General features: G+C 44.1%; 1 protein-coding gene across 1 annotated transcript; it reads left to right on the forward strand.

Moving 5' to 3' along the window:
* Positions 1–1630: 1630 nt before the first annotated feature.
* Positions 1631–5751, forward strand: LOC147902628 (uncharacterized). The gene is made up of 7 exons (XM_087373567.1): positions 1631–2501; positions 2630–2780; positions 2908–2955; positions 3061–4089; positions 4250–4778; positions 4870–4951; positions 5106–5751. Exons 1-7 carry the CDS (start codon positions 2199–2201, stop codon positions 5283–5285), a joined length of 2322 nt encoding a protein of 773 aa, XP_087229693.1. The 5' UTR covers positions 1631–2198; the 3' UTR covers positions 5286–5751.
* Positions 5752–12636: the final 6885 nt, after the last annotated feature.

Genomic DNA, 12636 nt, shown 5'->3' on the forward strand with positions numbered 1-12636 from the left:
CGCCACCAAATTGCTCACAGGTTACGCTCCAAGTGGTGCATGGGCACAAGCTCTAAGGGTTGATTTTGTAGAATTGGGCTATGCACTCTTAGTTTTTTATTTATGAGGAAGCATTCACAATTGAGCATTTTTGCATAATAAACTAGAGAATTGTGGAATCCCCAAATTTTATTGGGTTAAGATTTTACCATGTGGCTAAATCTTAACCCTTAATTTGAAAGTGGAACTTGGGAGGATTCCCTTATAGAGTCTTTAGTCCAGACTCCCCTTTCAAGTAAGGGGTTAGGATTTGTGACTTGAACACAAATCTTAACCATATTGGGAATTCTCAAACTATTCGATAATTCTTGAATTACCTCATACCTAATAATGAGCTCAAACTAAGGACTCTATGGCTGAGTGCACACGAGGTCCATGGTGCGGCTCTAGTTGTGAGATTTGGAGACGTACACAAAAGTCGCGGCATATATGAAGCACCTTTGGTTGAATAATTCGCACCTCTATTCTGAACTCTGCAATTTTGAGCACCAATGCGCTCTTTCATGTCCAACCAACGAGACACGGGCATCTAGCATTGACAGTGGGATGAAGTGTGTTCAATGCTTCGAGAGAGGTACAGAGCTTGATATGTGAGCCAATCAAAGATGGCTAGCTCTCAGATGCAGAGCTGTCTGAAAGGTTTGCATGCTTATATTAAATGCTTCAAGTTGCCTCAAGCTACGTGAGCTATTCTAGCACGGGAACGAAATGAAGAAGGGCACCAGTCGTCCCTTTTCTGTGCGTGACTCTATGAGCATAGGCGAGTGACATACGGGAATGGGTGTTTAGCAAACTTGACCTAGGTTGGAGTCCAATAAGAAATTAAAATATAGCAAACCTGTAGGGCATGTTCTTGCTTAAAATTTTGAGGATTCAAAAACCTAGCACGCCCAAAAAAAAATCAAAATCGAACTGGTGATGGGACTGCCAACAAGCGCCACGTCAGAAAGCGGGGAAGCCGTCACGTGCAGAGGTCTTCTCAAAGAGTGACGGACGGCGACGGAGCGAATTAAGTACGGCAGAAGTAGTCCGTCAAACTAAGGTCGTGAGATCGTGCCGAAGGGCCAACCCAGTGACCTACACAAAGCACGTCTGAATCCCGATTCTTTAATTCCACTCCCTACTTTGTGTGTCCAAGACCGCAAAAGCTCGCTCCTTTGTCTGCAAACACGCCTACTACGTTGTCGTGCAGCAGCTGTCTTATAAACTCTTGGAAGAAAGGAAGAAGATGTCTTAACTCTTGGACTTACAATGCCGTAAACTTTTGGACGTCATATATAATGCGTGGTCGTGCGGTAGGAGACTGTAGAGTAGCAAGGTTCAAGCTCACTTAAGTGAGGCTAATAGTGAGCTTGTTTTTAGCTCCCGGAGCCCGGACACTGCCGGATATATATGATCCGTTGTCGCGTAGCATTTCAGTACCCGGGGACTGTATCAAGCTCAGTTCTCATCTGCAGCTGCCTGCGCTGGCTGCGCATAGGCTGTACAGCTACGACGGAATATCTTGCCTCGAATCCATCCACACAGCCCCCCGATCCATACCTAGCCTCGATCCTGCCTCCCTGTAGCTCCACACATTTATTTTCTAAGCCTAACCGCCAGAAATTCGTTGCGTTCCTGCCAATGCTTGCTTTGCATCCATCCCCAGCTTGCCGTGATTCGTCCATGGAACTTCGAGGCCTTGCACCACGCTCCTTTCGATCCCGCCTCATCCATCGCTCCCATCATAGTTTTGCAAATTGCATCTGTTGCTCCACCTTCTCCTTCCGCCCCATCTTTTCACACATCCTGTGTGCAGATGCCCCTCCGACACCGTCGAGCAAGCCTGCGTCTTTCGACGTTCTTTGCTCTCATTCTCTTCAGCCTCCATCCCATCACTGTTCAAGTTCTCGAGTTCACTTTTCCTTTAGTCGTTCCCACCTTCTTTTCCTTATATCTAGCGTCAGTGCAGCATGCATTTGAGTTACTTGGCCTTCCTCCCAGGCTCCTCTTGAGACGTGCCATCTTCCTTATTATCGCAGCTGTTATAAGGTCTTGCCTTCACTCTTCCTTGACCGTTCCCTACTTCCAACTTTGTCAGTTGTCAGAGCTTCCGTCTTCCTAGCCAGTAGAAACTCGAGCTGCAAGCTCAGCGATTATTATTGAGTTGAGGTTTCACGATGACAAAACTGCGTCCATCCGAGCATAGATATCTCATGCACCAAGCGCTAGTCACCCCGTCACCCAGATCCTGCAAGATCCTTGCTCAAGAGACAGAAGATGATAGTGCTTACTCTTGCATCACTCAGAACTCCAACATCAACCACTCGGCAACGAGCTCATCAAGCTGCAGCGCTGGTACCGATATGGAGCAATTTCTTTATCAGCACGAGAAGACCCCCTTTCCCCAAGCCAATGGATGTTGCACGTCCGACGATGATGGATCTCACGACAGTGTCACGATGCCGCTGGAGAGTATTAAGGTCTGTGCCACCTTTTGCTTTACACTCTCCATCAATTAGGCAACGAAGGGCAGGTTTAGTCGAAAATTTTCAAGGTACGGAAGAGAGTAAGAAGATGTCTTAACTCTTGGAGTTGTGGTGCTTCACAGGCGGAGAAACAACCATCACCTTCGATACTGCCAACTAAGAACTTCAGCCACTGCAAGCGAGAACAGGAGAGGCTAGTGAAGGTTCCCGGAGCTGTTGCGGCCAGGCGGAATGCGGAAATTGATGAGTTCATTCTAGAGACGGGCTCTACAGGTGATGGACGGATTTCTATTTCTACGTTCTATGTTCTAACGTGCGGAGCAGGGTTGGCCCTGTTTTGATGATCCGGATCAAATTTATTCAATTGGACGCTGGCTGATCATACGCCTTGGCACTGCAGACGAAAGTGAAGCGTCAAAGGATTCGCGGCCGAAGAATGAATCACGAGGTACGTCTATCTGCAGCCATGGCTCCAATATGCTATCTAAATTATCATGTCGTGCCAGCACCAGATTCCAAAAGATGATTCCCCAACCAGGTCCTTGCTTCACAGGAACGCAGGACAAACGGATGATAGCTACCAGATCTGGAGCTGCTGGTAGGATGGCCCCGGATATACAGGATGCTCACAACGAACGTTCATCCGCGTCCAAGGTTCATGATTCTGCACCTGTTAACTCCAGGTCAGTTTCGAAGGCCGACCTGCTGAGATTGGACCTTACCGATCCACAAGCATGCAGCAAGGGCTTTCGATTGAACATGGAAGGTAGCCCAAATCTTAAGAGGTCCGAGTCGCAAGGTCCTGCATCTCAGGCGTTTCTGAGAACGTTTCCTAGCCCAGGTACTCCTTCACGGAGCAGCTTCTCTGGAATCCCGACGGCTATAAATCAAAGAGCTTACATGCTTGGGAGGATGGGCGTGAGCGAATATGGGAAAGTCTTGCCCTTATACATGCCTTGTGAAGATATAAGGTCTGCGGCCACGAGGACACTTCCATCGAAGTGGGATGACGCAGAAAAGTGGCTCATAAATGCAAGTCCATCTCATCCTCAATCCTCTAGCCCATCTGTAGGATTGTCGAAAGCAGTAAATGCCAAACGGTCCAGCAAGCAGCAATCTGTGATGCAGTCTACACAAGGAGCGAGAAGGCCCCCTAACGGGGAGTCAGGAGTTACAGGTCCCTCACCATCGTATGACTTTCCAGCCACCGTTAGTGACAGTGAGGTCTCAAACACTCCAGATCCCTGCCCAATTTTCATCCGGAGCACTTCTCAGAAGCACAAACCGTCCGCTCCAACGAAGAGCGGGAGAAAGGCGGCTCACAAGCTGATGCAAAAGCAACAAATCGCGTCTCCTGCTGATTTTAGATTGGAGGGATTTTCTTTGGACGGCTTCACGAATACAAATCATCCTCCCCAGCACACTTTGAATGTCAGCAAAGGAACTTACGAATCGTCCAGAGTACAAGGTGCGAATGGAAACGCTCCGAATTCGTCTACATTTTGGAGATTTCCGAACGATTCAATAGAGTCGGCCGGAGGAGAAATGTATGGATTACAACGAGATCAGGCTTTTACGCAAGGTTTGTCTAAGATAGCAGCTAAACATGTGCCGGATATCTTTGCTTCTTGGAGCATTTCGCTTGTTGCTAGCATTATATTGTCACGGCTGTTGCAATTAGACATGTCTTGTCGGAGGAGTTTGCATGTTGTTAACATTACTACAGTGGTTGTTGTCATCAGATATCTATACGGACAATGTGGAGACTCTAACGCGTGGACCATGTTCGTCGGACGCGATAAACAGACTGGTGGTTCATGCTCCTAAGAACAAATGGGCAGCTCCTATGAGAGATGCAGCGACGGAAATCTCTCCCAAAGTGTCGAGGAGAGATATGGGCACGCAAATCACTCCGCTGGGCAGCTCTCGCACTTCGCAGAACACCACACCCATGAGGAACAATTCTCCTATAAGGCACAACACGCCAGCGAGACGATCCAGCTCCTGGAACAATCCGGGCTCCAATGTACTGGAGCTAGAAAGCTGTCACCTGGCCAAGTTGGAGCATCGGGACTTGATTCCGGAGCAGAAGCAGCATTGCACTCTTGAAGCCAACGTGCGTCCCACTTGGAAGGTGAGACAGGAGGATACCGATGAGAGCTCCAAATCTCTGATGCCATCGACCTTGGACATGGTGGAGATGAAGAACAATTTCATGGAATCTACGGCTACTTCGTGGGAGGAGGCAGAGCGATCAAGGAACATGGCGAAGTAAGGAACAAGAATTCGTTTACGGACGAACAGATTCTTTAAATGCGAATTAAAATTGAAATTGATTAGTGAGCGGTTGCTGTGCATGCAGGTATGCACGAGAGGAAGCCAGGATTCAGGCGTGGGAAAATCACCAGAAGGCGAAAGCGGAAGCGGATTTGAAGAAGCTAGAGGTAAACGATCGGAGACGATATCTGCCGGACTTGATTATTGCCGTTCATAGCTACCGGGATTTGAGTTCGATCAGAGACGAAATCTGTCGGATTTAATTATATATCGAGCTACGGGGTTTTGAGTTTGATAACGTGAATTTGTTGCATGGCGCAGATGAAATTGGAGAAGCTGCGAGCTCAGGCGACGGAGAAGATCATGAACAAGATGGTGGCAGCGCATCGGCGAGCGGAGGAGATGAGAGCGGCAACGAAAGCACGGCAGTTTGCCAACGACATGAGGAAGAGCGGATACTTGCCGGAATCATTGGGAGTGTGCTTCGCCAGATTATCGTGATCTAATTATTAACGGTTGCTTAAGATCGTAACCCGCAAATGTTTGCTCAGAACTCATTGGCCACGGGATTCTGTGAATGCTGTCGTAGAGGCAATCGGAGATGTCGGACGTAGAAGTTATGTATTAACGGAAGTATTGACAAAGATAAAAGTCCGATCATGTCGGACTTTGTACCCCTCCTACAAGATTCAAGGTTACCATCCATTAGCCCAAACCAAACCAAGCAATGCCCTTAAGCTTTTTTTGTGTTGCAATGCATGCCTTACAAGGCCTTTCGGTGCACATTTTCGAATGTAGCCTCCCTGTTTTCACGTCCAAATCTGTCCCCCTCTACAAGAGTGCACTGCTCACGCTTCCCGGTTCTTAGGAGTTTATTATGCATAAGGATGTCTATGGAATCTCCCTCGAAACCTCACTCTGCATCACCATTCTGAGTATATCCTTCTACGCTAGTGGATTATCTCCATTCCCCCTCTCTCAAATAGCATCGGGCTCTACTTTTGCACACATTCTAGGCTATTGTTGGCCTTATCAAGAAGGTGGAATGGTTGGGCTCCTAGGCTTATAGATATTGTAAGTAAAGACTCTTTTCATTAAATTAACTTCCTAATTTTTTTAACTAAAATCTGAAAACAGTGTAAGTTTGTATTAAAAAAAGATTCCTACAAGAGAAAGAGGCGCTCCACCAGGGCTAAATGGTTCTTTTTTACAATATAAGTTTACCTTCAAAGATGGCATAACAGAATTACATGCTAAATTTTGGAGGAAATGCTAATTTTGTAAATAGAATAAATAAGACCATGGGAGATTAAGCTAGTTTGTACTCCTTTTTCCTACTCGTTGCTCAAACGGTTGTGTAAGACTCATGTTTTGTAGGTCTTATAGGCATGCTAGCAACATGTGCCTTGCTTTTTTAAATCAGTTTTATATTCCACCAAGGAGTTTGGATTCGTGCTCTAGCCAGTTGCCCCATGTGCAAGTCTTTATCACATTAAGTATCCCCTTTGTTAAACAAAAGAGTAACTTATCTAAAGGGCACTCCCCCCAAGTATTCAGCTCTAATCTAGATGAAAGAAACTATAAAAGACTAACTTAACCGAAGGGCAACCCCCCAAAGAATTCAAGCTCTAATCTACAACACAAAAGAGCATTGGAAAGTGAAGGGCAAGAAGGCAAAACAACGTGAACTATGCATAATTGGCCTTCTAAGCCAACCCTTGGGCCGTTAACCAAAAGGTATCTCTTTCACCCAATCGCATAGGGCTCTTTCTCATAAGATATGTGATTGAGGATGGTAAGGTCATCGCGACAAAACGATTGTGAGGGTGTCCGATTGTGAGGGTGTGAGGGAGGACAGGAAGGTCATCAATGATACAACAATTGTCCTACAAACAAGAGCTCATACCGAGCCATAGTTTAACTATGTAGTCAAAGTTCTATATGGCGACATACAGCGAAACAAGAGTTCAAAGCGAACCATAGTTTAACTATGTTTGACTAAAGTCAAAGTTCTTGTGGTCCTTCGTTAAAGGAATTCTGATCGTCTATTGGCCGGACTCTTAAATTCAAATTTCCGTCGGTGAACGGCAGGACCTCCGTAAATTGGAACCCGTCCGGCACACCCCGCCCTTACCAATGCGAGTCCGTCTTTCAAGTTCCAATACCAGCGCCTCCACCGGACACCTTCCCACTCCCCCTGCACGACGCAAATTTATATATACATAATACCCACACTCCCTCCCCCACTCCTATGTCCTGAGGCCTGACTCGGGAGCCTTACCCTCACATGCTGCTGCCGTGCATTTCGAGACCCCGGACTTTTCCTCCGTCTTGTAATTTACCGTTTCCTTTCGCACTTCCCCAAACCGCCCATCGGAGCTAATACCGGCCAGCTCATCACAGCTGCGCTGGTAACATGTTGCTTTGCGCAGGCGCATCCCGGACGGCGGAACTGAACTGCACACTGCAGGGCATAACGGTCAGCATTCCCGGTGCAGGCATTCGCGCGTTCGAGCTTGTCTCGGTCGAATCAAAATAGGGACGCTCAAATGTCAGAACAATTGCTAGCTTGTAAGTTGTAATAACAATTCTTGGCACTTGCCCGGCCTTGTTTAAAAGTCCATCACTTTTTACGAGAGTATATTGAGAGATAGAGATAGAGATAGAGATTTAGAGAGAGAGAGAGAGCGCGAGCAAGGAGAACAAGGCTACGGAGTTCATTGACAAATACGTTGGGCACATGTGCCCTTCCGTTTCATTTCTCTTTAGAGAGTTGCCTACCAGAAGGAATCACAATCAGGGGCATCTTGTGTCAGACTCCGTCACATTTATGGGCATCTTGTGTCGGACTCCGTCAGATTTATGGGCACATGCTCCATGACAGCAAGAAGGGATGGAGGGCCTCGTCTTCGAAGCTTTTCATTGGTTGCCAGATCTTTGCCTGCCCTTACTTGCTGTGGAGTTCAATTGCAAGGGTCAGGCAAGGTTTGGCCTTCCATTTGGCATTGAGTTTGCCACATCAGCCACAAGCTGCCTGAAGGGCCTAAAAAAGGCCTCATGTGCCTAGAGTGAGAGCTAGGACAAGGGAGAGAGTCTTCGTGACTTTGAAAGACAAGCTTGGGAGGTTTTCCCAAAGGTGGAGAATTCCCAAGGAGATGGATGAATAATAAACTAGAGCTGCTAATTTGGAACCCCCGTAACTATAGATGAGCTCAACAATGCCCTCTTACACATGATGGAAAATCGAGAAGGATGAATGGGCTCTTCAAACATTTTTGGCCCTAACCAAAACGAATCTAACACAATGGCCAATCAAGCTTATCCCCATCAATGACCAATCAAGCTGATCCGCGATAGGGTTGAGCTAATCCCCATCAAGGTTAAGGTGTTTGCAAAAGCAATAGCCTTAAAAATCAAGTTGCTCCTCCCCAAATTCATCAATTATAAGTGGTACTTGATCGTATAACATACCTAGCATCGTGTTTTTTTATGGATTTGCATGACACTAGAGCAAAAATAGTATTTAATTCTCGATCGACCATGCAAAGGATATCCAATGGGCACAATACTTTTCCTATGCCTCAACCTAGGTGGTATTGACATGTTCTCAAAGAGGCACACCCATCAGATAAGTACTTGGTTGGATAACACACCTAAGGGCATGTTTTCTTACAAATGTGCATATCACTAGGGAAAAATGGTGTATAATGCGTGATCGACCATGCAAAGTATATTTGATGGTCACAATACTTTGAATGCACCTCAACCTAGTTGAAACAGACTTGCATGCAAAGTGGAGCCCCCATCTGAGAAGTACTGAGTAACACACCTAGGACCGTGTTTTTTTATGGTTGTGCATGACACTAAGGCAAAAACGGTGTTTTATGCTTGATCGACAATGCAAAGCATATCCGATGGGTATAATACTTTGCAAATAACTTAAACTATATGGAATTGGCTTACATGCAAAGTGGCATGCCCATCCCATAAGTACTTGATCGGATAACATAACTAGCAGTGTGTTTTTTTACGGATGTGCATGACACTAAGGCAAAAATGGTATTTAATGCTCGATCGACCATGCAAAGCATATTCGATGGGCACAATACTTTTCCTACGCCTCATCCTTGGTGGTATTGACTTGTTTTCAAAGAGGCACACCCATCTGATAAGTACTTGGTCAGATAACACATCTAAGGGTGTGTTTTTTTATGGATGTGCATATCATTAGGGGGAAAATGGTGTATAATGCGTGATCGACCATGCAAAGCATATCTAACTTGCACGCAAAGTGGGGCACCCATCCAATAAGTACTTGTTTGAATAACACACCTAGGACCGTGTTTTTTATGATTGTGTATGACACTGAGGCACAAATGGTGTTTAATGCATGATATACCATGCAAAGCATAGACGATGGGCACAATACTTTGCACGCACCTCAACGTAGGTGTTATTGAGTTGCATGCAAAGTGGCATGTCCATCTGATGAGCACTTGATCGGATAACTTCTCCCACCAATAAATTATGTACTAATTAAAAATTATAATAAATGAGTAGATTATTAAAAAGAGACTAATATTTATGTAATTGTTGCTACTGCAGCTTGCTTGCAAAGGACTCTCATAAAGGAGATGGCTATAGATTTTGTTCCAGGGATGGATGTGATTTTATGTAGCAAATGAGAAGTAGTTGCATTTGCTACAATCCATGATAGTGATCCCAATTCAGTTTGCCACTTTCGAAGACTTGGCAAAGATAAGGTGGTAGTTACTGTATCAAAGATTCTTAGCGCACATGTTGAGCTAAAGTATAAATGTGGAGATATGGAAACACTTGGAGATGTTAGGCCCTACAATACATCCAACAAATCATTTATAGCATGGGACAAAGATGAGACTTATGCAACAGACATTATCAAGAATACAAAGTGCACCACCTTGGGTTTTACTATAGGGAACATTTTACAAATGAGATCATTTGCAAATAAGAATGTAGCAGCAGGTGAAGTATTGGGATTTGAACAACTGGAGCAATGGTCATTTGCATAGATGAGGATTCTAAAAGTCACTGATGATGGTATGGTTGATAACATAACATCCTTATGTGATCCCTACTATGAGGTAGGCGATAATATGAGATGGAGCATGCAATTTTTAAATATGAGAAAGAGGCACATGGTTTTCAATGATAAAGACAAGGTATACTACAATATCAAAGGACCTAAAAAGCGTGCCCATGTGCCAGGCTCTATCACTTCAAATGTGGATGATTTCAATGTACTCAATTATAGAAGTGACATCTTATCTGGAGTGGATGAGTTCATTGGTTCCGAGAAACAAAATGATTTTAGAAGCGAAGCCTTATCTGGGGTGGATGAATTCTTGCACAGTGAGAAGGGCAAAGGTTTCAATAGCGATGTCTTGTCAATTGTGGATGAGTTCATGCGTATTAACAAACCTAGTGTCAATCAAGCTTGTGGATTTGTGAAAGCCATGCAAGATGTCCCAATGAGCGATGTCCTCTCAGGAGTGGAAGAGTTTGAAGGTTCTCAATACTCTTGTAGAATATTGAATTCATTGAATGGTCCTAAGAGTATGTTAAAAACGAGGATGAGATCAACAGAGGATTATTCAATATTTAAGTTTGATTGTGATATGGCCAAGGATGCAACGACCAATCATGGATGCTTGGTTACAAACAAATGTGAGGAGAAGAAGTGCATAAATACAGATAACAACGTGCACGAGGAATGAAAACGGTCATACATATGCATGAAGAGAAAGCGAATCCAGGCAGATCCACAAAAGCAACCAAAGAGGAAGAGAGTAATGAAGGAGAAGAACATGTTAAATGCATTGGGATATCTATGTTGCAAGCGAAGATGTATGCGCTTCATTGATCTTGCAAACATCAGGGAATGTAGAGGACACGTGTGGCAAAGAAGAGGAAGCGAAAGAAATGAATACCTTCTCACAAGTCTCTCTTGCTTTCTTCAGAATGGCAATAAAAGGCTAAGTTCAAGACAAAAGGTAAAACCTCTCGTAAATGGAAAAAAGATTTGCAATAAGGCATATCGCAATATTATTGGATTATCCCATGGTACATATTGGGATTTAGTCACCAAGGCAAAGGGCGACAACAAATTTAGCATTCACGGTAATAGAGGAAGGTCCAAATCAAGAATCTCAACTATTAGGGCAGCAGCAATTTTGCAAGACTTCATATATGAAAATGCTTTACCTCAACCCCATATATCTACCAAACTCCCTAACGGTGACGCGATCACTAAAATGCACCTTCCAATGGGCTTGACAAAGCTCAAAGTATTTGACTCTATTGCAAAAAAGCAAAGGCAAAGAGGGGATGCCGTAGCTTCTTCTCATACTTTGTATACTCTTTGGAAGAAGAACTTTGGATATGTTAAAATCCCAAGGAGGCAAAAAATGTCAAAGTGCAATGTCTGTGATGATTTAAAGCGAGCGATTGAGAGTGCAACATTTCCAAATCAAAGGGAATTATACAAAAAAAACCAAAAATCTCATCATGACCTTAGTTAACATTCCAAACAAAAATATGCATTTTGGAAGGAGCAAGCTATTTCGCATCCCGATGACTACATGTGCCTTATTGTAGATGGCATGGATCAAAATACAACAACACTGCCTCATTTTGTTGCCACTCCACCTAAATGACAAGGAAAGCAGAAAATCGCAAAAATAAGTACAAGCTGATAATCGCTAGCGACAAAATAAGAATGTACTCATGTTTGCATTCTGCTCCATGCTAGTTTCTCATCAAATCTTCAATGAGGTCGAATGTGGATTTTTGTATGTTGGGCATACACAGTTGGGCATACACATGAGGATATCGATCAGGTTTTTAGTACAGTCTCAAGAGAGCTTAAATGCAAGGATGTGGAGACAATAGATGACTTGGTAAGAAGATGTGGCAAGCAAGTTGGTGGTCGTAAGGAAAGTACAATATGTGAGAGGCTCGAAAGAATGTACTATTGGAAGAGCTTCATTCTACCTTTCATACAAACAGGTGGTAATGCATTGACAGGTCATACCAATCCACACTACTTTCGTTTTTTTTAAAAAGATGATAAACCCGTAATGCAATGGCAATAGTATTCTCATGATACAAAATGGGAACCTGAAGAACCTTACAGTCTCTTAACTTCAATTCCCAGCAAGGAAAGGTATCCAACATGGGCTCCTATACAAGAATTCAATGAGAGGTCTAACTATGAAATAGAAGGATTAAAAGCATTTATTACATACAAAGAGGAAATGCTCCGGAGATATCCTGATTTGAAGCCTACTTGGAGAGAACACACTACCACTGTAATTAACAAGACACGAAATTTAATAAAGGACCTTGAGAGAATGCGAGGCTCAAAGGATGTCAAGGAAGAATGCAATATGTTTTGGCCAAATGTTCATAACGATTTGCACCCAGCTCCAATCTTTGAAAATGAATTTGTATCATTACTCCCACGTCCATATTGTGGACCGTACCGAAGAAGAGAGAGTTTATGCCACAAGTAGATATAGAGGTCGATTGTTTTGTTGTGGTTCGGCCATCGGATGATGAATATGAGAATGTGAAGTTTTGGGTTGCAAAAGTAGTTGATGTGCAAAGAGATGACCAAGGGAGAGCTACAACATTTACAGTGGTATGGTATGAGCCAAAGGGTAGGAAGGAGAATATGGATAACAACACATTGTATACTAATTGTATAATGAAGGAGTGGGTCCCAAATGATGAAGCGGTCTCTCAAGTTTCGACGAAGACAATCATAGTGTCTTGGCATTCAAGGGCAAAGAAATCAAAGAAGCGCATGGGA

Source organism: Dipteris shenzhenensis, chromosome 4 (genome assembly GCF_047967505.1).
Source record: "Dipteris shenzhenensis isolate YYH24624 ecotype China chromosome 4, Dip_SZ_1.0, whole genome shotgun sequence".
NCBI lineage: Eukaryota > Viridiplantae > Streptophyta > Polypodiopsida > Gleicheniales > Dipteridaceae > Dipteris > Dipteris shenzhenensis.